The sequence below is a fragment of the Ciconia boyciana genome, chromosome 2 (assembly GCF_034638445.1).
Source record: "Ciconia boyciana chromosome 2, ASM3463844v1, whole genome shotgun sequence".
NCBI classification, from domain to species: Eukaryota; Metazoa; Chordata; class Aves; order Ciconiiformes; family Ciconiidae; genus Ciconia; species Ciconia boyciana.
This window is the reverse complement of record NC_132935.1, coordinates 52,849,771-52,873,685: the sequence shown is the minus strand read 5'-3', so window position 1 is coordinate 52,873,685 and position 23,915 is coordinate 52,849,771. Positions and strand designations below refer to the sequence as shown.

At 38.8% G+C, this 23,915-nt stretch overlaps 1 protein-coding gene across 7 annotated transcripts in view; it reads left to right on the top strand.

The window, feature by feature from the left end:
• GREB1L (GREB1 like retinoic acid receptor coactivator) overlaps nucleotides 1-23,915 on the top strand; it is a 144,951-nt gene that overhangs the window by 84,468 nt on the left and 36,568 nt on the right. For 3 of the 7 annotated variants that reach the window (XM_072852649.1, XM_072852648.1, XM_072852650.1), the window contains exons 5-14: nucleotides 2,608-2,784; nucleotides 5,524-5,700; nucleotides 7,654-7,791; nucleotides 11,243-11,377; nucleotides 13,288-13,425; nucleotides 13,763-13,882; nucleotides 15,638-15,775; nucleotides 17,569-17,754; nucleotides 22,458-22,784; nucleotides 23,651-23,779. In XM_072852649.1, the coding sequence (XP_072708750.1) occupies nucleotides 2,608-2,784; nucleotides 5,524-5,700; nucleotides 7,654-7,791; nucleotides 11,243-11,377; nucleotides 13,288-13,425; nucleotides 13,763-13,882; nucleotides 15,638-15,775; nucleotides 17,569-17,754; nucleotides 22,458-22,784; nucleotides 23,651-23,779 (1,665 nt within the window). Of the gene's footprint in view, nucleotides 1-2,607; nucleotides 2,785-5,523; nucleotides 5,701-7,653; nucleotides 7,792-11,242; nucleotides 11,378-13,068; nucleotides 13,166-13,287; nucleotides 13,426-13,762; nucleotides 13,883-15,637; nucleotides 15,776-17,568; nucleotides 17,755-22,457; nucleotides 22,785-23,650; nucleotides 23,780-23,915 lie in introns of those variants that run through there. The other 4 variants (XM_072852653.1, XM_072852651.1, XM_072852654.1 and 1 more) reach the window with 3 other exon arrangements.

Genomic DNA, 23,915 nt, shown 5'->3' with positions numbered 1-23,915 from the left:
CCTAAATATTTAAGGCCAGTTTTGAAAATTCTAGACATAGTACCCAAATTGCATAAACATTTGAATAAGCAAATTCTATTTTGAATGTAAGGGAGTTTTGTTCCTATGTTTATCTGCAACTGTTTCTTTCTAAATTACATTGAAAAGTCTAGATAATACTTAGCCTGGTACCTAGCCTTCCATTTGATTAGGATCAATATGTTTCTAAGGAATACGCCTTAAAAAGAGTTTAATGTACTAAAATCAAATTGCATCTAATCAGAAAATAATAAGTTTTGCTTTAAGTATGCGGTTTTAATGCTTTTCCCCTAAAAGATAGGTTCCTTCTTGTTGGTAAGTTATCACTAAAATCCAGTGATTTGTAAATAAAAACTTTAGGCACTTCATTTTAATTCATTGGCTGGAAGAAGGCGTGTGTGAAGGGTGAATCCAAGCTAGCTTTCAGCTTAAGTGAGCTGCTGCCAGAACTGAGCTGATTGAATAACTGAAGAAACAATTCAGCCAAGAACTGGTTCAGCAGATGTGGGTGTAGGCACAAGACTGAACCTGTGCTGGACCCTGTTTTCAGCAAGCTGCTCCTTGCCAGAAAGTTCATACTAGCTGACTCTGTGCATTCCACTTTGCACATGCTCTTTGCCTGGTACAGTTCTGAGATAAAAACAAAAAACATTAGCTTTCACTGTCTTTGCTGAAGTTTTAAGCTATGGGTTTTAGCAGAGTAGGTAAGAGTGCAGACACAGATATTAATAACGGCTGAGGTGGCTGTTGGTTAAGCTGTGATCACATTGTGCTACCAGATGCTTAGTCAGTGTCTTTCTCCAGTGGTTTGACTTTTCTTTACAATTTCTGTAACAACTGTGGACTACTTGAATAATATTTTAAATTAAGTGTAAGTAATATACATTAATAGCTGAAGTCTTACTAGATATTGCAATAATTTCAAATTTAGTTTGATATATTTGTTTTTAACGATAATATTAAAACAGGACGCATTATGATTTTTGTTTTCTTTCTTTTGAAATGTTGATTCATGCAGATGCATGCATGTGTTGTCTATGTTGTGGTATTTCTATGGCTGTAGTGAAAGAGAGATGGTCAATGGATAAATGTGTGATGTGTTTGGACAACCTGAAATAGGGGGGTTCCCACCAGCTGCTGCTGGGAGAGGTGTGAGGCCAGACTGTAGCACTGGTCTTGCAGCTGGAGAAGTGAGAATTGGAGGGGAATACAACATAATAGTCTGGTTCTTAATAAAACTTGGTAGTGCTTTCATTGACTACTGCCTAAGGGAAATTGGAAAGCTCAGTGTGACCATATCCTTTCCTGTGGAGGAAGCCACATGACTGTTGCTTTCTCTCACACCTGTCATTTCCTTGCTTGAAAGTAGAAGTTGCTCAAGAAAAAAAATATGATGGAGCTGTACTAAAAAGTGACGGGTGATTGTGACCCCTGTAAGTCCAGTGCTGAAGCTAATGGAAGAGTCTTTGAATGTTGTCAATTTACTTAGTCAAAAGAATTTAACTTTGAAGTTGGTTTTGGTATGAGCAAAAGGTTGGACCAGAAGGGCCTCTAGAGGTCCCGTAATTGCTATGTGATTCGAAGTGCCCTAAGCTGTCCCATCCAACCTTTTGAAAATCCCCACCGTGGCTGCCTGGTGGGTGGCTGCCAAGCTCCCCCTGAGTCCTGAGCTCACAAGGGCCCTGCTGCGGTGCCTGGCCACAGCTCCGGGCTGCCCTGTCATGCTTTTCTGTGTGTCCCAGCCTACCGCCTGCTCACTGCAGGACGTGGAACAGCAGAAGCTCGCTCCAGTCCCCGGTTTTGCCCACTTCTGCTGCTGGCTTTAGCTCTGCATTGACTGTGTTATGTTCTTATTTTGTGCTCGTATGTGTATTTGGGTGGGAAGAAAACTAATCGGAGACTTGAAGTCATGCAGTTCATTGAGACTTCAAGAGACTCAGTTGGAGACTTACAGAAAACATGCTGTATGTCTCTAAAAGCAGTGAATTAATCTCTTGCTTGCTGGAATTCCTAAAATGTATAGACAAGTTAAAAATTAGATTTTTAAATATTTTTCCTTTAGTAGTCACTACCAAACTTCAGTCATCAATTTTTGTCATTCCTTTGTATTACTTAGTGATGTTTATGTACCAGTGCCAGCCTATTACAAGCAACAAAGAAAAAATTGGTTCTCTTGAAAAGACTGTGAACTAAAATTTGGTAAAGAAAAAATATTCTTTGGGATGTTTTAGGAGCTGTTTGCTGTTACAAAATCACAAACTTTACTTCTTATTTTGAATGTTTTAGAAAAATTGAGTTTCTGAGCCATTTGATGTCTAGTCTTTAGAGACTTACTTCTCTTCTCTGCCTGAAGTTCCTGTGTTCAGGATCTCTTTAAAATAATGTTTATCTATTGTCTCTGAAACCCTGAGCTAGTGGATCTGATGAGATGCTATCTCCATTTCCTCTATTTCCCTTGAAAAGGATATATTAAAACCCCCAGTTACAGCGTCAAGTTGTGAAGCCCCATTTGCTTTTGGAACTGATAAAAAGAAGAAAATTAAACAAAATCTTTTGAAGATTTATCATTTGTTTTGGTTTGTTTTGTAGGTTTTTGTCAAGCAGGCAAGGATTTACGGTTAGTGTCTCTGTGCATGGAGCAAATTGATATCCCAGCAGGCTTCCTGTTAGTAGGAGCCAAATCTCCCAACCTTCCTGAGCACATTCTAGTCTGCGCTGTTGACAAGCGGTTTTTGCCAGATGATCATGGAAAAAATGCACTTTTAGGTAAGAGATTTTTTTTTCTTTGTGCCATAATAATTTAGAGAAAAAGGTCAGTTCAAAATTATCTAAAGTCATTTCAGCTAATGACCTTCTATTAGAAATACGTTGAGGACAGGCTTGTTTTTATTAAATTAAATGTGTAGCTGAACCTGCCTTAAAAGCCCATTTTAAAACAAGTCCCTGATTCCACAATTAACCACAATCGAAGCTCGGTGATTTCTGTGTGGGCATAAGTCAATTGCAGCCCTGGCATTCTAAATGTGAACTATTCACATACTCTATCTCTACTGATGCTTACAGCATTTTCATTTAAGAAGAAATATGCTCATGCAACTGTAGAAGATGAGCTATCTATTCTTCTGTGGATTAAGGGACAAATTCTGCCCTTGGCTCCACCAGGAATGTTGTTTTCAATAGGAGCTCTGAGGGCAGTTTGCCTCTCAAAATCTAATACATAGGGGAAAAAAAACAATTATGTCATAATTGGTTACATTTATGAGCTTTAAAATTTCAATACAAAAATGCTTCTTGGTGATTGAAGACAGGTGTATGAGCACCTAGATTTCCTGCCTCACTCACAACTGGTACACATTTTAACAGGCTAGTAAAAGTGATTTAATGTATTTTGGCTCCTTTAGCCTGTTTTGAATTTACTCTCTCATTTCTCCATCCAGTCATTGTGCTGCCTAGAATATATTCAGAAAGACCTTTCAACAGGGAAGAAATTACAATAAAGCATAAATACCCTGATTTAACCACAGTTTAAATTCTGGTCCAGACTAGCAATATTTTGCATACCTATTGAAAACGCTTCCTTTTTGTACTTCAATGTTATTTCTCTCTTAAACCCATTTAATATGCTACTACACACTGTAAACCTTTGGACCTAAGGCAGAAATCCCACTGTCCTGAGTTATATGGGAGCTGTGGTGTGATGTGCCCTTGCTGGGTTCAGGTGGGGGCATGGGATCGTGGGGTACTCTGGTGTATACTGCCATCCTCAGAGGAGCTGCTCCCCCACTGAGCAGGGGAAGTGTCAGGAGCTGATCAATAAGAACTATCTGATAGACAGACAGATGGTGTTTAGTCTGATTAAATGTGGTACTACTTGTCTTTGTTGGTAAGCCTTCCCCCCCGCCCCCGCTTTGTTATCCATCTATCATCTCTGATCTCATTTGATAATGAGTCTACTGACTCTCAACTCTGCTCTGGCATTGCTGATGTTAGATATTGAAATGCCTCTAGGCCTGTGTAACTGGTACCTATGAGCAAAGAATTGTCTTGGTAGCTCTGTGAGACCCTGATGACTGTTTCTGACAACTATGGAGATGCACCAATAGTTCATGTGGGTTGTAAGGGAGAAGGGAAAGACTGATTCAGTCCCAGGAGAAACAGGATGAAGAAATCTACTTCTTGGCATCCTCAGCAACATGATGGTAAAAGATGATAATGAGGCACAGTATGGCTAAAGACAATGGCCTAATTAATAAGAGTTTTATGGAAAATGTATTTCGTCAAAAAGACAATATCTTTTTCATAAAACTATGAATTTGGCTGATAGGTGAGTGTAGGAACCAGTCTTCTCCAAGGTGCTTGACATTGTGGAAAATAATGATACTAGTGGGGATGAGAAATTGGTTCTGTTACAGATCTTGAACTGATTAGTAAATGGAAAGAAAGAAAGTTAAAGCATTTCTGTTCGGTACTCATCAGCCCACACTATTATAAATCATTACTGATGCTCCAGAAAGAATATAAAATATTCTTTCACTAAGGCTTGAAAGTTATTCAGAGATAAGTAGAGTAGCAAATAAGACAGAGAAGTTTAATTGTTCAGCATTAGATAATGGAGGGCTTATTCAAATAAGGATTTTAAGGCAGGCCCATTTCAGAACATGCCCTGTGCTTTGTTCTAGGAGGTGTTAGACCGCTGCTGTCTGTGTGCAACATTGCCATTAACATAGTTTTGAATGGCGCTGGAAATAAGGGTGCATATAATCCTCAGTCTGGACCCTGTCTTCCAGACCTCAACTCAAAATTTCAGCCCTTCTGTGAAACCACGTTGGAAACATTGCAGAAAAGCAATCTTCTGCCCTTATTCTTAAATCTTACTTTCATGAAAGGTTGTACGTTTTAAAAAAACATTCTGAAGCACTCCTAACTTTTGTCATTACAATCTTGACATTAAATGATTGCTTTTAAGACCTTAACAAGCTATAAGGTCCAGCTTACTTGGAAAGTGCCTTGTATAAGGAGTCCCAGACAAAATTAGCTAGATATTAAGGTTGATTTTAGCCACATGAATTTGTAGTGGCTACTATGGATTAGCCACTGTTTGAGAGAGGGAAGCATGTGGCTTGGATCCTATGCTTTTTAATGTAGAAATGTGGAAGTAAAATCGGCAACCTCATAGAAATTTCCTCACCTGGCATCATAGCTTCCCCCCTCCAAGTAGTTGTTCCTCTCTGCACTGTGTAGAGTGGAAAATTGTGGTAGGATTTTGGTGTAAGTTAGTATGACCTAGAAAGATGGAAGAGTTTTAGAAAAGGTAGGACTAAAATCTGCCTGTGTTTGGCTGCTTCCTGACACGCGCGTGCTGAGCAGGGCATCTACGGAAGCTGTCTGGCTGGAGGCCTCCAGTTGCTCTGAACTGGATGTGCAGGTAGGTTAAAATGGCCTTATTCCTAGCAGGTAGCACAAGTCATTTAATCTGTGTATATGCTTTCTGCTTCATTCTTCCAGGATTTTCTGGGAATTGTATCGGCTGTGGAGAAAGAGGATTTCGATATTTCACAGAGTTTTCTAATCATATCAACCTGAAATTAACCACTCAGCCAAAGAAGCAGAAGCACTTAAAGTACTACCTAGTAAGAAGCTCCCAAGGTGTACTGTCAAAGGGACCCCTTATTTGCTGGAAAGGTAATTAAGGTGCCCATTCACTTAGGGGTTTTTTTTTTATATTAGTGTGACATTGAATGAAAAATTGAAAGTTGCTGTTGAAAATGTGTGCATTCAAAAGTAACTGTGGAAGATTAATTTCTTTACTACTTGAAGGAAAAATTCCCACTGATTTCAATGAAGTCTGGATTTTGCCAAAGAGGTTTATTTAAGTCCTAATAGTAACCATGCAATCGTAAATGGTCTTCCTCAATCTCCCTATGCTTTCAGTGGGAGCCCTAAATCTACCCTTCTTGGGATGTGCAGCCATCTTGGTAGAAGAAATAAGGTTGCTCAGTCTGCTGAGCCTTTTCTGTGCCTGAAGCAAGATGACTCACAGCCAGGGCTCCAACATTGGCTTTCCACTGATACTCATCTTAGCAGGTGCAATTCAATCTGTCTAATGCCTGAGGATAGCTAGCATGCCATAAGATTAAGAAAGCTCAGGTCACTGATCTCAGGGAAAGAGGAGAAATCTGGCATACGCTTGCCATTTACGGTGTGTTTTACACTTGGGCTTACCCTCTGCTGGAGCAGCCTGTGCAATATTATTATGCGCTAAAGAGATGACGTTTGTGACCCCAAGGCAAGGTAGCCATGGGGTCTGTTATTGGAGGATGGAGGTTTCTGGAGCTAGACCCATGCAAAGACTCAAGGAGAGAACGGCTTACCTACTTTCTGTCTACTAAGTTGGTATATATGCAGACTGCTTGTCTTCCTCAGCTGTGGTCTCACTCAGTAAAGACAGAGTTTGATCTGGTGCCTCTTGCAAAAGAGGATGATGTGAGGAGAGGAGAAGCTCCACAGGAGGACTGACACGCATCTGAAGAGTCACATCCTCATGTGAACGGCAGTATGACACCAGAGAGAGATGGTTATCACCGAGCTATATGAGTGATTATAGTACTGTATCAGTTAGTGGTTCAAAGGGATCCTGGCTTCAGCTGCTTTTCTCAGTTACAAGTATAATTAACTACTGCTTTAGAGTGGATGTGTTTTTCAGCAGCGTTTTTCACAAAAACTACAGAAAGATTTAACTTGGTAGTCTCTTTTTGAAGTTCCAAATACAGAAAAAGGAAACCTTATTTTAATTTTGGAATCCTTTTTCTGACACCCCTCCCTGATGCTCATGCAGTTGGGGTTGGTGTGTGCCCTGGTAAACACTGTCAGGGGTAACACACGTGTGGAAGAGGCAGATACTGGGGTTGCTTTTGGTTATATGCTGATCGCAAGCGTTTTGAGCACCCATGAAAGTTTAGAAAATCGACCAAGAATTGACCTCATGGGCATTATTTTGATAGGCTCTATCCCCATATTTCTCCCATCCATCTGGTAAACCTTCACCTTTTACTTACATTAAAGATCTAATTAGAAGAAAAGAAATGCTTGAAAACACCCCCTTCTCTTCAAACAAAACCTCATTAGATCTCAGTTTTAAAAATGGATTAATGTGTGATTTTTAAGGTGACTTTCTCCTCCCTCAACTCAGTTTTCATCCAGACAGACACTCACAGCGCTGAGATCTCCCTGAAGGTTTTGTGGAGGCAAACTAAGAATGTGGGTTTCAGCACAATTTCTCCTTTTAAAGGGCAACATATGACGGTTTGTATAAAGGTTGTGCCACAGAAGTTGCTGAGTGTTTCCTGGGATATGTCCAATACCTTCAAATCTCTCGGAAGCTGCAAACTGAGGGCTCTTGCCATTTTGCAGCATCTGGTCTGTATTTGCCTGGCCCTCTGAGTGGCCCCCAGGGAGGTTTTCTTAATTAGAAGACAAAGTTGACTAAACTGTGAGAGCTGTATTTTCGCTGAATGCTGCCATTTGCCGCTGTTTGTTGTACGTGCTGTATGTATGCTTTTAACATTTTGTCACCTTTCGCCACCGTGTTGCTGAACTTTCCTACTGGAAGGCAGGCCTTGTTAATATGTACTGTAGCTGCTTCGTTTGCAGAATGTAGAAGCAGGCAATCATCTGCTGCTAGCCTCTCTGCTAAACCAAATTCTTCGGTGTCACCGTCCGCGACCCCAGAGGGTGGATCAGCTAATGGCTACAAATCAGGGTTCACTCAGACAGGTAGGAGCTGAAAGTGCTATAAAGATAACCATTGGGGGTGGTAAGTTACCTCAGATATTGTTGGTTCAGGGATGCTGTAAACAACTGGGTATTTACCTCAAGCCATGTATAGATTACAGTGGGGAGGATGCCTTTCAAAATTTGCTTTGTGAAAGATTAAGACCCAGGTGAGGCTGAAGGTTAACTCAGTCCTCATAAGAATAGTCGATTAAGAAGTATTAAAAGATCTTTTGATTCATTTGATTTTGTGTCTCCCTGTGTTTGTTTCATTTAATTTTTTGTGGATCTCAAAAAACTTGAATTACACATTTATAGGGAGGCGTTTACTTAGTATATAGACTAGGTTATTTGTCTTGAAAAGGAAAATAATCTCCTTTTGGGGTTAGGGAGGCAGCTTTTATTTATTTGCTTGGTTATTTATTTATTTATTTAAATTTTATTTCACACAAGGGTGTACTTAGAACAGCAATTTCCCCAAACACATACAGTGGTTTTGTGTTATCTGAGCTAGCATGCATCTCATAACTGTTCTAGAAAGCTATTAATGACATATTAAATAAGGAGAAGCTATAAAAATCAAATGGACATTGGCTGACAAAGTAGCAGCATCTTAATTTTGTTTATTTATTTATTTATTGCAAATAGCCAAGGTGCTTTTCTCTGAGCTTTTTTTCTCATTGCTTTACTGCAGCTTCATCTATGCTGTTACATGTTTTTGTGTCTGTTTGTGCTATTTCTTGAAAAATTAAAAACAGGAGAAAACTTTCTGTTAGTTGTTGTAATTGATTGATATGTATGTACCAGAACATATATTTCTCTAGAGGAGTATGAAATGCAGATGAAAAAACAAGATTGTTAAAATAACTTCTTCCACTTAGAAAGTATGTTAAAAAGGAATAACAAACAAAAGCTGAACATATGCATTCTTATGAAATTGTAATCACTGATCAGTATGTTCAGAGACACTTTCCCCAGGTGGTCACCCCAGCCTCTGTTTAGGAAGCTGTATGCTTTAGGCTTTGGTGAAAATGAGTGTGCTGTTTAAATATGTGCATTTCATTGCATGATCCATTGGCTTCCAGATCCTGGCATGAGAACTGTGCAGATGCATGAGAACGTATTTATTTGAAACAACAAGTGATTCAATATTTACACAGCTTTGTCTTCTATTGTACCTGCCAAGTTAATAGATACACCTTTTATATACTGCTTTCTCCTTATCACTCAGTGTGGTTTTCAGTCTGCTTGGTGTTTCTGTGTGTCACTGTTTGTACTCTTAGGTCACAGTTGTCAAAACCTTTTCATCTCCTTCTACTGTTATCTTCTAGTGAAGGTAATGCCACATGCATACATATGAATCCCCTGTGACCGGGAGAAGGGGGGAGGGCACCTTTTTTTGGTGGCGTGAATTCTGACATGTGTCATCTATGATGGAGGTCTGACTTTTTCTCTCCTAGGCTCTGCATAGCTGTACTTTGAGTTGAATTCTTGGCTGTTTTAAAACAGGAGTACTTATTAGCAAGTTGCTTTCTGAAATTGTTTTTACTTTATTGCCAAATCATACCCATTTTTTCCTTTTAAAGTTGTGTAAATATTTCTGTTCTCTGCCCTTGTAAGTGAGCAGTTCAGTCTCCAAGTTCTAGAAGACAACTGTAGGTAGACAGTTATGGGCACACACAGGGTACTGCAATGAAATGGTAATTTCATGACAGAAATTAGAGCACATGAGAATTTTGAAATACCATAGTTAAAGCTGACAGTACGGTGTGGCCATGACATTGCAGTCAGGTGTCAGGTTCCCCTTTCAAAACAGCATGGGAAGATGCAGTTCTGTTGCAGAGGAGAGGCGACTGGCAATGCAAAAATGGCTGAAACCTTGAACAGAATCAAAAATTCAGTTTTAGGCAGACACACAAGAGGGAAAACTTCAATTCAGGTGTTAAAAGGGTGTTAAGCAACTAGAAACAGGGTTTTACAATAGAAAGATGAAGAATTTTAATAACTGGTAGGGCTACAAGTTCTGCTTGGGTACCAGTGTGATGTTTAAATGTATACCAGCCACATCTGTGTTCATAGATAAAATTTCAAGAAAATATGTTAGAACTAGAGAGAAGAAAAAAAAACCCCAAAGCTTCTGGATAGCTTACTTTGAGGAAAGCTTTAACACTACGTTTGCTACATCATATTTAATGGGACCAGCGTTTTCCTCCAAAGCCCCTGACCTGGTGGTCTATTTTGTTAGCCATTCAGCATATTTCCTGTGAAAGTGGACAAGGTTTTCTGGTGGAGCAGCAGCAGCAGAGGCTTCTGTATTCGTTCCCCATCCCAGTTACTCCGTCTGGCAAAGCAGACTCTCCTCCCCACCCTCCTTCGCCAAATGGTGTGTGGCCTGAGGGTGAATGTATTTGGCAGATCAAGTTGGTCTTTGCCTTCTGTTTTCTTTCCCTGGCTGTTTTACTAGGACATCTGTAGGTGAACTTAGCCTACTTTGCCTACTTGTTGCAAACTACTTTCTGGACAAATGCTGAGTTAATATTCTTTTACCTCAGTTATAAGAATTTGGATTCGTCAGTGTATCAGATCTGAATGTCGATTTTTTTTCTTGAAGTAAATCACAGATATTAAATGCCTGATGTTAAAGTAGGGGCCTACATGCTGAGAGGTTTGGAATCAGTTCTGATTTACAGTTTTATACTGGGCAAGTATTAGAATTGGTTTGTTCTTCAGTTTATCCATCTATAAAATAGGGCTAATATTTTTCAGCCTTGGTAAAGTGCTCTAAAGAGTTGTTGTTTGTTAATTCATGCCGAGTTTGGGCTCAGATACTCTTCGTTTCTTACCCAGAATGTATAAATGGACATACACTTTTCATAGGCTTATAGACAGTAGTGCTGTAAGGAGATTATGTATTTGATATTTTTTTCTGCCCTAAGTCAAGTTCAGCTGTGTCTGACAGAGATTCGATAACTAGTTCTTGAAAATCTCAGGTGATAGAGATTCCACAGCCTTTTTTAGGCAACTTATTCCAGTGCTTATTCCCTACGCCTGCTGGGGGCAAGTCACATAAGCTGTTTGCCTTAGCTTTCTCATCTGTAACATGGGATAGCTGTATTTACTTGCCTATCCCACAGGGGTATTTTGAGGAGCAATGAGATAGCCCTTTCTATGGTTAAAATATGTTTCGAGTGTATGTGAATACAAAATATTGTGACAGAGAATAATAAGTAGATTATGAGATTCTGTAGAAATGCCCACTTAAATGTTTGTTACAGCTCCTAAAAGATACTGATACATGATGATTTCTTAGGAGTGTAAAAAAAATTGCATTATATGTAGAGATGAGTTTAGATAAATGTGTATGACTGCTCATGTGTATATAATACAAATTATATATGCACATGCATATATGTAATTTTTAATCATTACTTAATTAAACAACTTATTTTCTCAGATTCTTCAGTATTCAGTCCAGCAAAATCATCTTCTGCTCTTAACTTAAGTGGAACTCAAGACCCATCCCGGAACAAGAACATTGTGAAACCTCTGGCTCTGTCAGTACAGCTCGTAGGAAAGGCATTTGCTGCAGGTACAGCTTTGCTTTCCAGGATAGCTGAGAGCCAAGGGAATTATCAGCTTAACAGCCAAGAAATAAGGGAGTCAACTTTTTGGTGGGAAAAGGAAAGGAAAACATTCACTATGCTAGCATTCTCCAAAACTCTCATATTCCTGCAGTCCTCTGCACAGAAATTTTCCATGGCCATTACTGTCCCAAAACTGAGCCACACCTTGGCTTTCAGATTTGACATTCTGGTAAAAGTGCATGTCATATCCCTTTGCACTTCCTAAGATATCTAAGAGAGCATAAAAGTCACCTTGTGATATGACACTGATTCTTGCCTCAGTAACTGAGACCTCTGTGTTGTTCTGCATTTGTAACAGGTATACTTCCTCTAGATACATTTAATGGAATTTAGTCTCATTTAAAGGAGTTTTTAATATCTGTGTTGTTTTAATTATTTATTTCTGTATTGTGTGTTTAATAAATTAGAACCTTTAACTGTGGCCTCTAAATGCCTCACTGGTACTCTGTTGTGATATTCTGATTGTTTATTATTTTAGCTGGTTAGTCTTTTAAGCAATGAAAAAAAAATTATCACATTTATAAGGAAGTATGCTTGAATAAGAAAAAAATATAAGTTTCTTTGGTTTATATATGCATATGAGCATTACGTTTTATACATGATGCATGACATCTGCTATTTTATGTATATATAACTATATATTGTGTAATAGTATTATGTTGTATCTAATGAATCATTAACAGTTCTTTGTGTAAAATACCCTTTCCCCCTCCATACTTGTGTAAGAAAGAGAATTTATCGTGCACTGAAATTACTTCCCACCATTTCAACCACTTCTGTAACTGACCCATGTCCGCCGCATCTGTCTATACCAAATTGTTGATTCAGAGTATAAGTGGGGAGCTTATAAATGGGCCAGTGACGTTATTCAAATTTTGCTAATTGGCAACCTGAGAATCTTGTGCCTGAATTTATTTGTATGACTGTGACTGGAGAGTTCCACATTACATTGTTTTAAGCCAAATACCCACATCTCAAACTCTTTCTGTTGCAGCTGACATCAGCAAGCTTCTGCACCATCTCCTGCTGTTGCTCCTGGAATACGTTCCTGGGAGCTAAACCCTTGTGGAGCTGGCAGATACGGCAAGGAGCTGTAGTTCCCACTGGGCTCCATGTCTGCTCTATGCAGTTTATGCCTTTTTTTTTTTCTCATGCAAAAATTAGGCTCTGAAAAAGAATAAGGAGGAGCTCAGAAGCATGAGGATAACTTCTTGTGATCCTCCATTGTTATAGTTTCACTTCGGGATCTGGATATAGAGGGTCCTGCCAGGGTGTCAGACCTGCTGGGACTGGAGGATTGTCTTAGGCAGAGGTAGCAAAATTAAGCATAGTTTGCCTCAGTAATGCTCAGAGCACGTATACTTTGCAGCAAACGGTCCTGCCTTCTCTGCCCAGTCTCCCTTGCTACAGCTTTAGATTAGAGCCCTGTAGTGAATTACTGTGTATGGCACATGGACAACGGGCAGAAAAATATATAGATGCACCAGAGAGGCTTACAAATCTTTACAAACTGAATTCATTATGTGCATTTTTTAAAATTTTCAGTGTCTAAAAAAAAATGTGTCACAAACTTCCCAATAATTTCTTTTGTGTGTAATTTTCTATTTTATTTTAGTGAGGTTTGTTTTGGATTTTTTCTTCCACCTATCCTCCCCACCCTGAAATCTGGATACCCTGTTTCAAGCTTAGGATTTTGCAGCCTGTGCCAAAGTACACTTCATGCTTTCTCTGGAGTATGTTTCTTTCAGTCACGCATCTTGCCCTGTTCTTTTGTGTCTGCATGCAGCCCTATTATTTTGTTTGTTTGTTTTCAAGATTGTCTCAAGCCATACACTCTGTATTTTATTATACTCAGCTCCTCTTTCACTGCGTGCCACTGACGTTGCTAATGGAAACACTAATGGAGGAAGAAATAATGTATTGAGTTCTACAGTCTCTCGGCCAATGCCTCACTCGACATCTCCAAGCCCTGGCTGTGCAGCTGGAGACCAAGGTAAAGAAAACCTCTCTCTTCTTTTCTTTTAAGCTGCACTGGCTGTTGAGCCTGAAATTCATGATTTTGTTCTTCTTCCCATCATTGCTGTTTCTGCAATTCAGTCTTTACAGATCCATTTGGTTTTTGGCATGACCATTAATGATAATGTTGTACTTTTTAACACAGGTAACAACTTTTTTCACATCATAGTCTGGCTTCGTGTAAATCTAGGTGTAAACCTCTGATGCTCTGTGGTGTGATACCAGCTCAACACCAATGTGAAATGGAAATGTGGGCTGGAATCTGGTCATTTGGGAGCATGGGATTTAGAATTAGTTTTTGCTTTCCTTCTCAGCATCAATGTCCAGTTCTGGACCACCAAAGAAACGTCACCGGGGATGGTCTCCTGGGTCCCCAGTCCCTCCTCCTGGTTTAGCCGTACCTGTTCCTACAATTCGGCCTTCGGCAAGAACAGGTAAAACTTGAGTCATACAGATTTCATTTGTAAAAAGCCGTACTCAGCCAGACCAGTAGCCCTGTGCTGCTTCTCTTAAGTGTTGCACAGAAAACATAGCTAAGCTTGTTGAAGTAGTTAAGGACACCATGGAGAGTTTTTCAGATGCCCCAGAAAACCACACGCGATTGCCTGGTCCTTGTTGCCATAATCTAAGATGGGATGATGGAAAAGTAAAATTACTGGGGGAGAGAGAGGAAAGGAAGAGGAGAGTAATATTAATAAGGATCCAAAGTTACCTAAGTCCCCCAAATGTAACTCAGTTCTTCTAAAATGGTGCATGTGTATGAATATATGAACATATTTGAAAGATTTCCATTAACCTTCACCTTGAATATTGTGTCTCAGTCTGCTGTGGCACGCTACAGAAACAGGACACTCAGTTCCTGCACAGGAAAAAGGGCTTTCTGTAATTTTGGCTTAACAAAGGACACTGCCGTCCACTAGGTCATCTTCAGTTAAAAGCATAAAGTTTGTGAGACCAAAGGTCTGTTGTGTATGGAAGAGCTATAAGAGGGATCTGTAACATCATGATATGAAACAAGATTAAATATGAGTATGTGTGAATACTCATCAATATCCACGTAGGTATCTCTTTATGATAGCTATCAACAAAACTATTCACTATTTAAGCACTCTTCAGTTGTGGAATTCAGAATACTTTGTAAAGGGGAATAAACAATTACTTATTCCTGTCTCTATGGAGTGGGAGAATAAATATACAAGGAAGAAAAAAAACATTTGTCAACATGCACAATATATTTTTAACTCTGCTTTGGAGGGCTTGATTTTGAGATATTTTGGAATTGATTTTCAGAGATACTCATCACGGGAAGAAGGGTTTCATGGTAGTGCAGGTCTGCCTACTTGAGCAGCTCAAATCAATTGCAGCTTTTGTACATTTCTAGCTTCAGAGACCTGCTGAAGATACATGATATAAGGCAATCTCCTCCCTTTTGTTGAGTTTGTCTCCACAAATCTGCTACCTCTGCTGTGTACTCCATTTTCCATGAGTCTTTCATAGTGTTCTTTTCTATTGGATAAACAATTCCACTGCTAAAACATATGCATGCGTGCATTCATTCATGCTGCCTGTGATGCTTTTCTGTTGATGGCATTGTTTGAAAAATCTGTTGCAAACCGCCAGATGAAGCCTGAGAAACTTCTGAAGCAGACCTCATGCTGAAACCTGATTACGGATTACAAAATTCTTGCACTTTGTTTCTTTTTACTTGTGAAAGCTGCTTTTGCTCTTTCATGAGTAAAGCCTAATTTTTATCCTTGTAGCAACTGTCTAAGGACAACTTTGAGAGTTTGGCCTGTATTTGTTTTTCTTATCTACATATATTCTATGTCAGAAGTCAGAGCAGTCTCTTCCCGTGTATTGAGAGTCAGTATTGAGAGGTAGCCTCCATCTTAGAGGTGGCCTTTTGGCTTAGTACTTGGCTTTGTTTGAGGATGCATATTCAAACCTGTGTTTTCCTCTCTCATTCCCACCACAATACAGTGGTCAGAAAAAGTTTTATCTTAGGGGTGGGGCTACAGGAGGTTATAGGCTCTTAATTTAAATTACTTAAAACTATAGCAGGAAATGCAGAGACCTTTTGAATTTTATTACAGTTAGTGATCTGCAGTAATTTTTTTTATTTGTTCATACGGCCAAATCACAGTATGAGCCTTTTAGTAATGGAAGCTTCTCTTTTCTTTATTTTATAGAGCCTCTTTTGTCAGTCCCAGTTCCTCAATCCATGTTAACTGGAATTTTACAGCCTCAACCCATCCCAGCAGGGGAGACTGTAATAGTTCCTGAAAACCTGCTGAATAACTCGGGAGTCAGACCAGTGATTCTGATAGGTAAGTCTTACACTGGGGAATCAAATGCTGTGTTTTGAATAAATGCATGCTCCCCTAGGAGAAAGCAGTTTTTGATTTCTTTTTGTTGGTTCTGGCATTCAGTACAATACGAAGTCAGTTTGTCACGGATAGCTTACTTTAGTTGCTCAACACTTAAAATTGGAAGTTAACTGATTTTTGGAGAACCTGATTTGCAGATGGGTCACAACTAGGTCAAATTTATACAAAACCTCTGGCCAAATTGAGATTTTGTACAAATAAGATTTTTGTAAAATCCAAGAATAGAAATATTTCCATGTAATGGAAATAGCTTTCCAGTATAAACAACTTACAAAACAAGCAAATATTTCCTGCAGCATTTATAGGCCAGATCTTGAAGCCCAGGGATTCTGCATGAGAACCAGAAAATTTATTTGAACTGACTAATCAGAAGTGAATCATACTAACTTTTTGTCTTTTGTAGTCCATACTTCTTGTAAGCAACTGAGATACCAGATCAGGCTTTTAAAATCCATTAGTGGTATAAAGTACATTGTTAACCCTTAGAAAGACATTGCTTTTACTTTAAAAGTATGACTCATAATGCAAATATCCCTTTCAAGCTGAGCTACTTGGGCATACTGTGTAACAAAGATGGGTCGGCTAGTACTGCCAAAATTTTTTTGGCTCTTTAAGCCTCTTTTCAGTCCAGCATCATACAGATGGTTGTATAAGGTAGCTTCAGTGTTAACAGAAAATGCGTATGAATACAATCCATGGAATAATTTATCATTGCTGAAGAAATGGAGAAGTTCTCCAAGTCCTCACTTGCAGATAATCCTAATGCACACAATTCCCAGAGAATGAACAGGCCCGTGTACTAGTAAAACCATCAAGGACAGGGTTACACTTCCTCTGGTTTGTTTTGCTTAGTGTTGTTTTCTAGAAGCCTATTCTAAAGCTCTAGCATGGTGCTCTAACGGTTTTCAGAGAAACACTTCCTTATTAAAGATGAGGGTGCCTACAGTCATCAGCTTAAGTGCAAATTGAATGCAGCCCTTAGGCTCTTGGGAAGTTGGCAGTGAAGTCCTCAGTTAGGCTAAACGTTCGTGGCCCTGAGAAACAACGTCCTATTAATAGGACAGAACCATTTGGGTAAATGGATGGGTTTGGCAAAATCTGTATGGAAATTGTTTTAAAACGAAAACTTTCTCAAGGAAAAGAGGAGTTAGCCTGTACTCACATGCTTTACCTTACAGAACAGCATGTTTAGTTGTTGATGTTTTTATTTAACCTGTTTATGAAAACAGAATGGAAATGTGGCAAAAAAGTGAAATCAATCACAACAATACCACAGTGACTGAATCAATGCTAATGTGACTTATGCTGCTTTTATAATGTTAAGATCAATGTAGTTTTGCTTCCATTGATTTTTCTTTTTTGTACACTATATTATGGAGAATCTGTATTTAAAGGTCAGGGTAAGACCCAAATAGATAATATTCTCATTTATATTTGGATAACAATAATTATTATCCTGCTGGTATGCAGTTATTGCTAATTTTTGCAAATCTATGTGATCACTTGTAAAATACAGCAAAGGATCACTGGCCTATCTCATTTATTTTGTAAGCAATTATAATGCCAAAAACAGTCACTGATGCAGTATATTTTGCAAGATAACATTAAGGAGAAGTTTGGAAATGTATACATTGTGCATTGTATACATGTATACATTGGAAATGTATACACAGATTTCATGTAGTGGCATCTTTTGTGAATTTCTGGGGGTTTTTTTGTTTCTTTTATCAAAGGTTATGGCACTTTACCTTATTTCTATGGAAATGTCGGTGATATTGTTGTAAGTCCCTTGCTGGTGAATTGCTACAAGATTCCACAGCTGGAAAACAAGGATTTGGATCTCTTGGGTTTGACCAGCAGTCAGCTGCTAAGTGTGGAGAATATGATACTTTTAACTATTCAGTATCTTGTCCAACTAGGTAAGCAATTTGTCATAAGCACTTGTTTTTATTTGTGACTGTCCTTTTTTCTGCCTGTCTCTTTATGTCCGTTTCAGAGCCAATTTTCTGGCTATTTTTGTGCCTGAAAGAGGTAAGTGGCTCCATCTAGCGTGTGTGACTTTGCTACTTTGTTCATCAGACTGAAGAAGTGAAGTGAACTTAAAGGCTGATGCTGCTTCTGCTCTCCATATGGGGATTGACCAGGTCACCTTTGTGAAAATGGATTTGCAATGCAGATAACTCATTTGCTTAGGGTATCAAACCATCAGTTATCACAGCTCTTTCTAAGGACACTCAGTCTGCTTTATTCAGGTTTGTGACAAATGCTGGCAGATGTGTGATGGTCATCATTGTTTTGGTGACAGCACCGTTTACATGAAAACCACATTTGTTATTCAGACTAAGGCAAGTGATTCAGTGAATATCTCATTCTTGTAAATGTTTTTGAAATGGACTCTTTGCAGGTTTGAGAGCAAACCAGCAAACGACATTTTTTTTCTCTTATTGCAGGTCCAGACATTTTTTCCTACCTTGGAGTAAAAAGCAGCAGTGTTAATAGTAAGGTTTTAGAAGTTAAAGAATAATGCAGAATAGTGTTGGGAAACTTCTCACAGCAGTCTCAGTCTTAACTTCTGTGTTTGAAAAGATGCTGCTTATCATAGAGGAGTGTGAAATGACTTTTGTGAAGAGCACACTGCTTTTCTTGTACTGAGTTTCCACTAGGGCATCTGTAACACGTAATGGTACAAAATGTGCAAACATTTCAAAAGAAGCACAACTGGTGATAACCCTATAATTTGGGGAGCAAATGTGCTCTGTGCAGGTTTCACCCACAGGTTCTTATGCTTTGCTCTTCTCCCTTGGTGCTGTACTGTTACAGACAGGAAGGAGGCCATATTCTGTGTTGTAATACTCTGAGTGACCTGTTTGCTTTAGTTATTGTTCTCTGCCTCAATAATCCATTGGATGCCATGTTAGAACTGACAGAGGGTTTCTTTATTTTTTACAGGCTGAATGTTTTTCTGTTGCCCTTCTCTCAGTGGGCTTACATTTGTTATTTGAGGTTTTCGTCTTCATTGGAAAGTTTGTAGAATCTGCACGTTAAAACCAGCTGCTTCACTCATTCTGGATTGATAGAGGCAGCTTGCAGATTCCTTCAGAGAAACATGTAGCCAGCTGATACAGCATTTCCAATTAAAAATAAACTATTTATTGAAATGTATCGAGTCAGTGAACCACACTCCATGAACAAATCCAACCTTAGATGGATGCAGCAAGTCTATACTTGCTGCAAACTAGAGGAGGCTTCATGCAAAGCTTCTGGAGCTGAGCTGAGCTGTGTCTAGTGAGCACTGTGCCTTCAGCATAAAGCAGTTCCCTTATTAGCAGGTGTTTAGTTTGGCTTTTGTTCTTAGCTGTGCAAAGCTGAATAGTTTTCCATTTGGCCTTATGTGGAGATGGGCGCCAGCACTGTAAGATTAAAGAGCCTAATGAGGAGAAAAGTAAAAACACTCAGCAGAGCTTGGGGATCAAAACATGTTGCTGGTTTGAATATTGCTACAAACTTAAAACTGTTGGAATTTTGACAGTTGCACTGAACTGTAGCCTTTATCCCATTTTGTAAAATCAAAGCAGATTAAAGATGATCGGAGGGCAGCCAGCTTCAAAAGTTTTTGACGAGGAGAAGAGACAAATATACACATAAATTAACAGTTTATTCATGTGAGCCTCTTTTTTCTTGAGAAAGGAGGACTAAAAAGTTATTCTTTTTCCAGAGTATATTGTGAAAGATGAAGGCAAAGATAAAAAAGTAGACAGAAGAATGAAATAGATACTGAGTCTTGCCTAACTTTTTCAGATCTCACTACTTGTACAAAATATGTTTGCAGATGACTGTAAACAGTCCTTTTCTGAAAAAAGATATATCTGAGAATTCCTTTCAGTTTCCTGTAAGATTATAACAACATTATTAATTGTAGGATAATGCTGTTGTGTTTTCAGAAATCAGCTGAGCAATCTCACAGTGATATTACAAATCAAAGCAAACAAAATAAGTACATTTCTGACGCTTTCATTTTAAACCTACTGTGAAGACTACACACAGTTAAAGCTGTGATTGTGAGCCATAGCATTGCTATAAAAAAATTCCACTGAATGTGATAAAGGAATAAGTAGAAAAAGATCTTCAAGAGATATGTTTGATTTCAGTGGCTTTTTACAGCCTGTCTCCGGTACTTATTCAGATTTCACATTTGTTATCTTTGGCAGTGTTCATAGTTAAGTATTCTCAAGCTTTGTTTTTATACCCCAGAATGCCCATATTTGCAGTGTGGGTTACATTCTATCATTTGTAATCATCTGCTTTTTACTATTGCACTAACATTTCTACAAACACAATCTCATCCTATGCAGTGCTAAGGTCTGTGTTCTGGTTTTTCAGCTGGAGGAGATTTCTGGACCTTCTGTTAACTACCTGTTTATAATGATAAAAACATTCTCCCTTCTCTCTTGTTGTGGTACATTTGAATTGCTTTGACGATGTGTATGCCGTGACACCCAGAGGTGTTCTGTAGCTTCAATATCTGAATGCACATCCAGGCTCAAGGCAGGAACAAGCCTCTGTCTTCAGTGGAAGGGATATTCAGATGCTCAAAGCAAGAGGTTATTCCAGCAATTCTATTGGTCTTAGATGGTTGGAGGAGTAATTCTCTGTGGGAGGCACCATGAAGTATGTCAACCCAGAAATGAATGGCATTTGAATATGTTGTCTTAAACTGCAGGTGCTTTTGGAAGCGTAACTATGTTAATAAGGTCTTTTTCAGATATTAATATTTTATGGTATTATTTGTTTTGCAGTTTTATTTTCTGAAGTCAAGATGATCCTTTGCGTACTCATTTCTGTAGAGAAGCTTCCAAATATTCCCTTTTAACCTTGACAGATTCCTGTATAAGTATTTATGAAACTGTTCACAATCAAAATCAATATCTATCATTTTGTTTTCCATCTCATCTGATATTAGTTCCATTATTTTTCTGGATAGTTGTGGAGAAAGACTGCCATGAGCCAAGTGTGGTATTAAACACTTCATTAACTTCAAAATATGTCCTTAGCAGTGCCTTTCTGATAACTATTTTTTAAAGTTTTTCTCTTATAAATCATCTGAATGAAATTCTGTATGTTCTCATACAGAAGTCTTTTCATTTGTACAATTATTTTCCCTTTCTTGGATTCATGGTGACCCCTGTGTCTAGAGCCTGTCTCTTAAGTAACCTCCCTCAATCAGCAAAAGCTTTCATTTATTTCCTTTCATGTATAACATCTTTTTTGTTGTGGTTGATATGTTGTAGATAGACTTTATTTCTGCAGAAGAAGATGTATCTCTCTGCCAATAAATGTCTATTTTTTCTGTTTCGAGATCTTCAAAGACCTAGAATGCATGATGCTTTCTTAGAAGGGAGAAGAAAATATATTTCCAAAAAAGAGAACTATAAACATAGTTCTCAAACTATGCCCATGCTGCATTAAATTAGACTCATCAGAACTTTTCGGTTTGCATCAAAAATGAAAACAGCCTTGCATTTAAAAGTCTATAGTTGTCCTACCATCCTATGGTAATTGGATGGTGACACTCTCCATATGTTACTTCTCAAAAAGGCAAAATGACAACAGGCGGCAGTTTTTACCGATTCTGTACTATAGGTTATTTACCTACTCCCTGCCCTGCTTCTCACACAACCTTTCTGTTTCCTTTTTTTCACTGCCCTTTTTGCTTTTTGTCTTTGGCCCTGAAAAAAAACATAAAACCCAAACCAGCATTTCACATATCTCTGGTATTTAAGCCCCCCCTTTTTGTCATAGAAAAGCAAGCTGCTGAAGCGTGAAGCTGTCTCCTTTGGCACTGATGTGAGATGTTGGCAATTTAAGCTATGGTTATTTTTACCCTGCTTTCATGAATATTTTTATCTGTTCCCGAGTATCTTTGACAATGAGACAAATCTTACTGAGCAAAATGTTAATTGAAGCTGAGTTGGGGGACTGATGCTAAGATAGGATAGCTTATATATCTATTTTCCAATTCAAGTTTGCAATACAGTTTACAAAGTCTGGGGAATGTAGATCTAAAGTTGCATATACCTCTTTACGTTAGAAGTTTGAAGATTTCCTAAATTAATCTAATTTAACTAAAGTAAAAGAAGAGGTTAAACATGTTTACATCCATGCTTAGTTTACTAGTATGCACGATGAGAAAAAGCAAAATGAAGACCACTTGACAGGCTTTGTCATACTGCATGGCTGCGATTAGACTGCGAGGATAAGCATTTGGGTTTTCTGCTGTAAAAACATATGGAGGCTACATGATTAATCCTTCTGTTCCAGGCAAAAGGCACATATTTTCCCACTCCCTTGTTTGTCCCAGTTTCTGAAGGTAGAAAAGCTAGGAGTAAGATTGAATACCTCATTGTTTTAAAAAAAAAAAAGGGAGATGGTGGGAGAGAGAGACTTCTAATATGAAAACCCAAGAATAAGCCATGTGGCTAGATACTCACCGAGCAGCGAGTGGGTTTTGTAAATGTAAAAAATATGGTGAAGGAGCTTGTCAGATCAAGACAGACATGTGATTATTCCTGGTTCAATAACATTTTGATACGAGATACTGTTCTTCTGTTTGTTTTCAATGTAGGTCCTGACCAGATACCCCTGAGGGAAGAATTTGAGCAGATCATGTTGAAAGCTATGCAGGAGTTCACTCTGAGAGAGCGATCCTTGCAAATGAGCGCACAGTGTATCTCTGTGTCACCAGGTCAACTCCCTTGGCTCGCTAGGTTAATCGCTAGTGTGTCCCGGGACCTCGTGCACGTGGTTGTTACCCAGAATTCGCTGGCAGAGGGCATCTCAGAGACCTTGAGGTCTCTCAATGAAATGAAACATCAGCAAAAGCTACCAGATTATGTAGTTGCCATTTGTGCATCAAAGATAAGAGGAAATGAATTCTGCGTAGTAGTCCTAGGTGAGTATATTTGCAGTATGCTTTGAATACCAATGCAATTTTGCAGAATTAATTTTTTTCGAGTCGTTGTTCCAGCTTTTAAATCCTTTTTGTTCTTTTTATTCTCCTTTGTATTGTTACACTGCGATGTCACAGTTTACTATTACTCCATCAAGACTTGGAGTACTGGTGTCCATGAGGATCTCAAAGAATAGCTGTATGTTACTCATTACTACTCCTTGAGAGGCCTGACACTTTATTGTTTGTGTGACTACCTTAGAAATATCTTGAAGTGACCCAGTGACAAAATAGTCTGTTTGTCTTTGTTTTGTGTAACAGCTGTGCTATTTCACATGGCAATATTGGATTGACCACAGTCTTCCGCAGACCACTGTAGAACAGAACATGCTTTTTATCCTTTTTACCATGTTGATTTTCAAATTCCGCATTGGTGACTGGCTGTGATGTTTGTGTGTGCATGAGTATGTCTGCATGGAAGTGAATTTTGACTAGTCATCTTTCCTTTGTAGGCAGATAAATCAGTAATGTCAATTTTTTACTTTTTTACACACTAGGGATAATTACTTTTACATATTTACCAAGAATCCTCCATTCCATCTAAGGTACAAATACTTACTTTGCATATCATTTGTCACCAAGTGTGCAAAACTATGGGCAACAGCTTGCAAAGGATGTGCTAAACTGATATAACTCATTCTCCCGTCCCTAGTGAAATAGACTTGAGACTGCTCTCCCAGTCTACTGGGTAGAGGCAGTGGAGGTCCGTGACTGAAGATCAGCGTGCCCCACACTTCTAGGATGAAAAGATTGTGTTGATAGTACACCATATTAAAGATTGCTCTCGCTGTTTTCCCGCTCTTCTCCAGGTCAATATCAATCTAGGGCACTTGCAGAAAGCATGCTTACCACCAGTGAATTTTTAAAAGAGATCAGTTACGAGCTCATCACAGGGAAAGTTAGTTTCCTGGCATCGCATTTCAAAAATACGTCTTTAGGTGAGTGATCGTAAGAAACAGAAGTTCTAGCTGAGACAGTCATTTCTTTGGGGTTGGTGTGTCGCCTGTTTAGCAGTTAAAGCGCACATGAATACAGCTCTGCCCTCTCCACTGAGAGGCATTCTTTCCTTCTCTC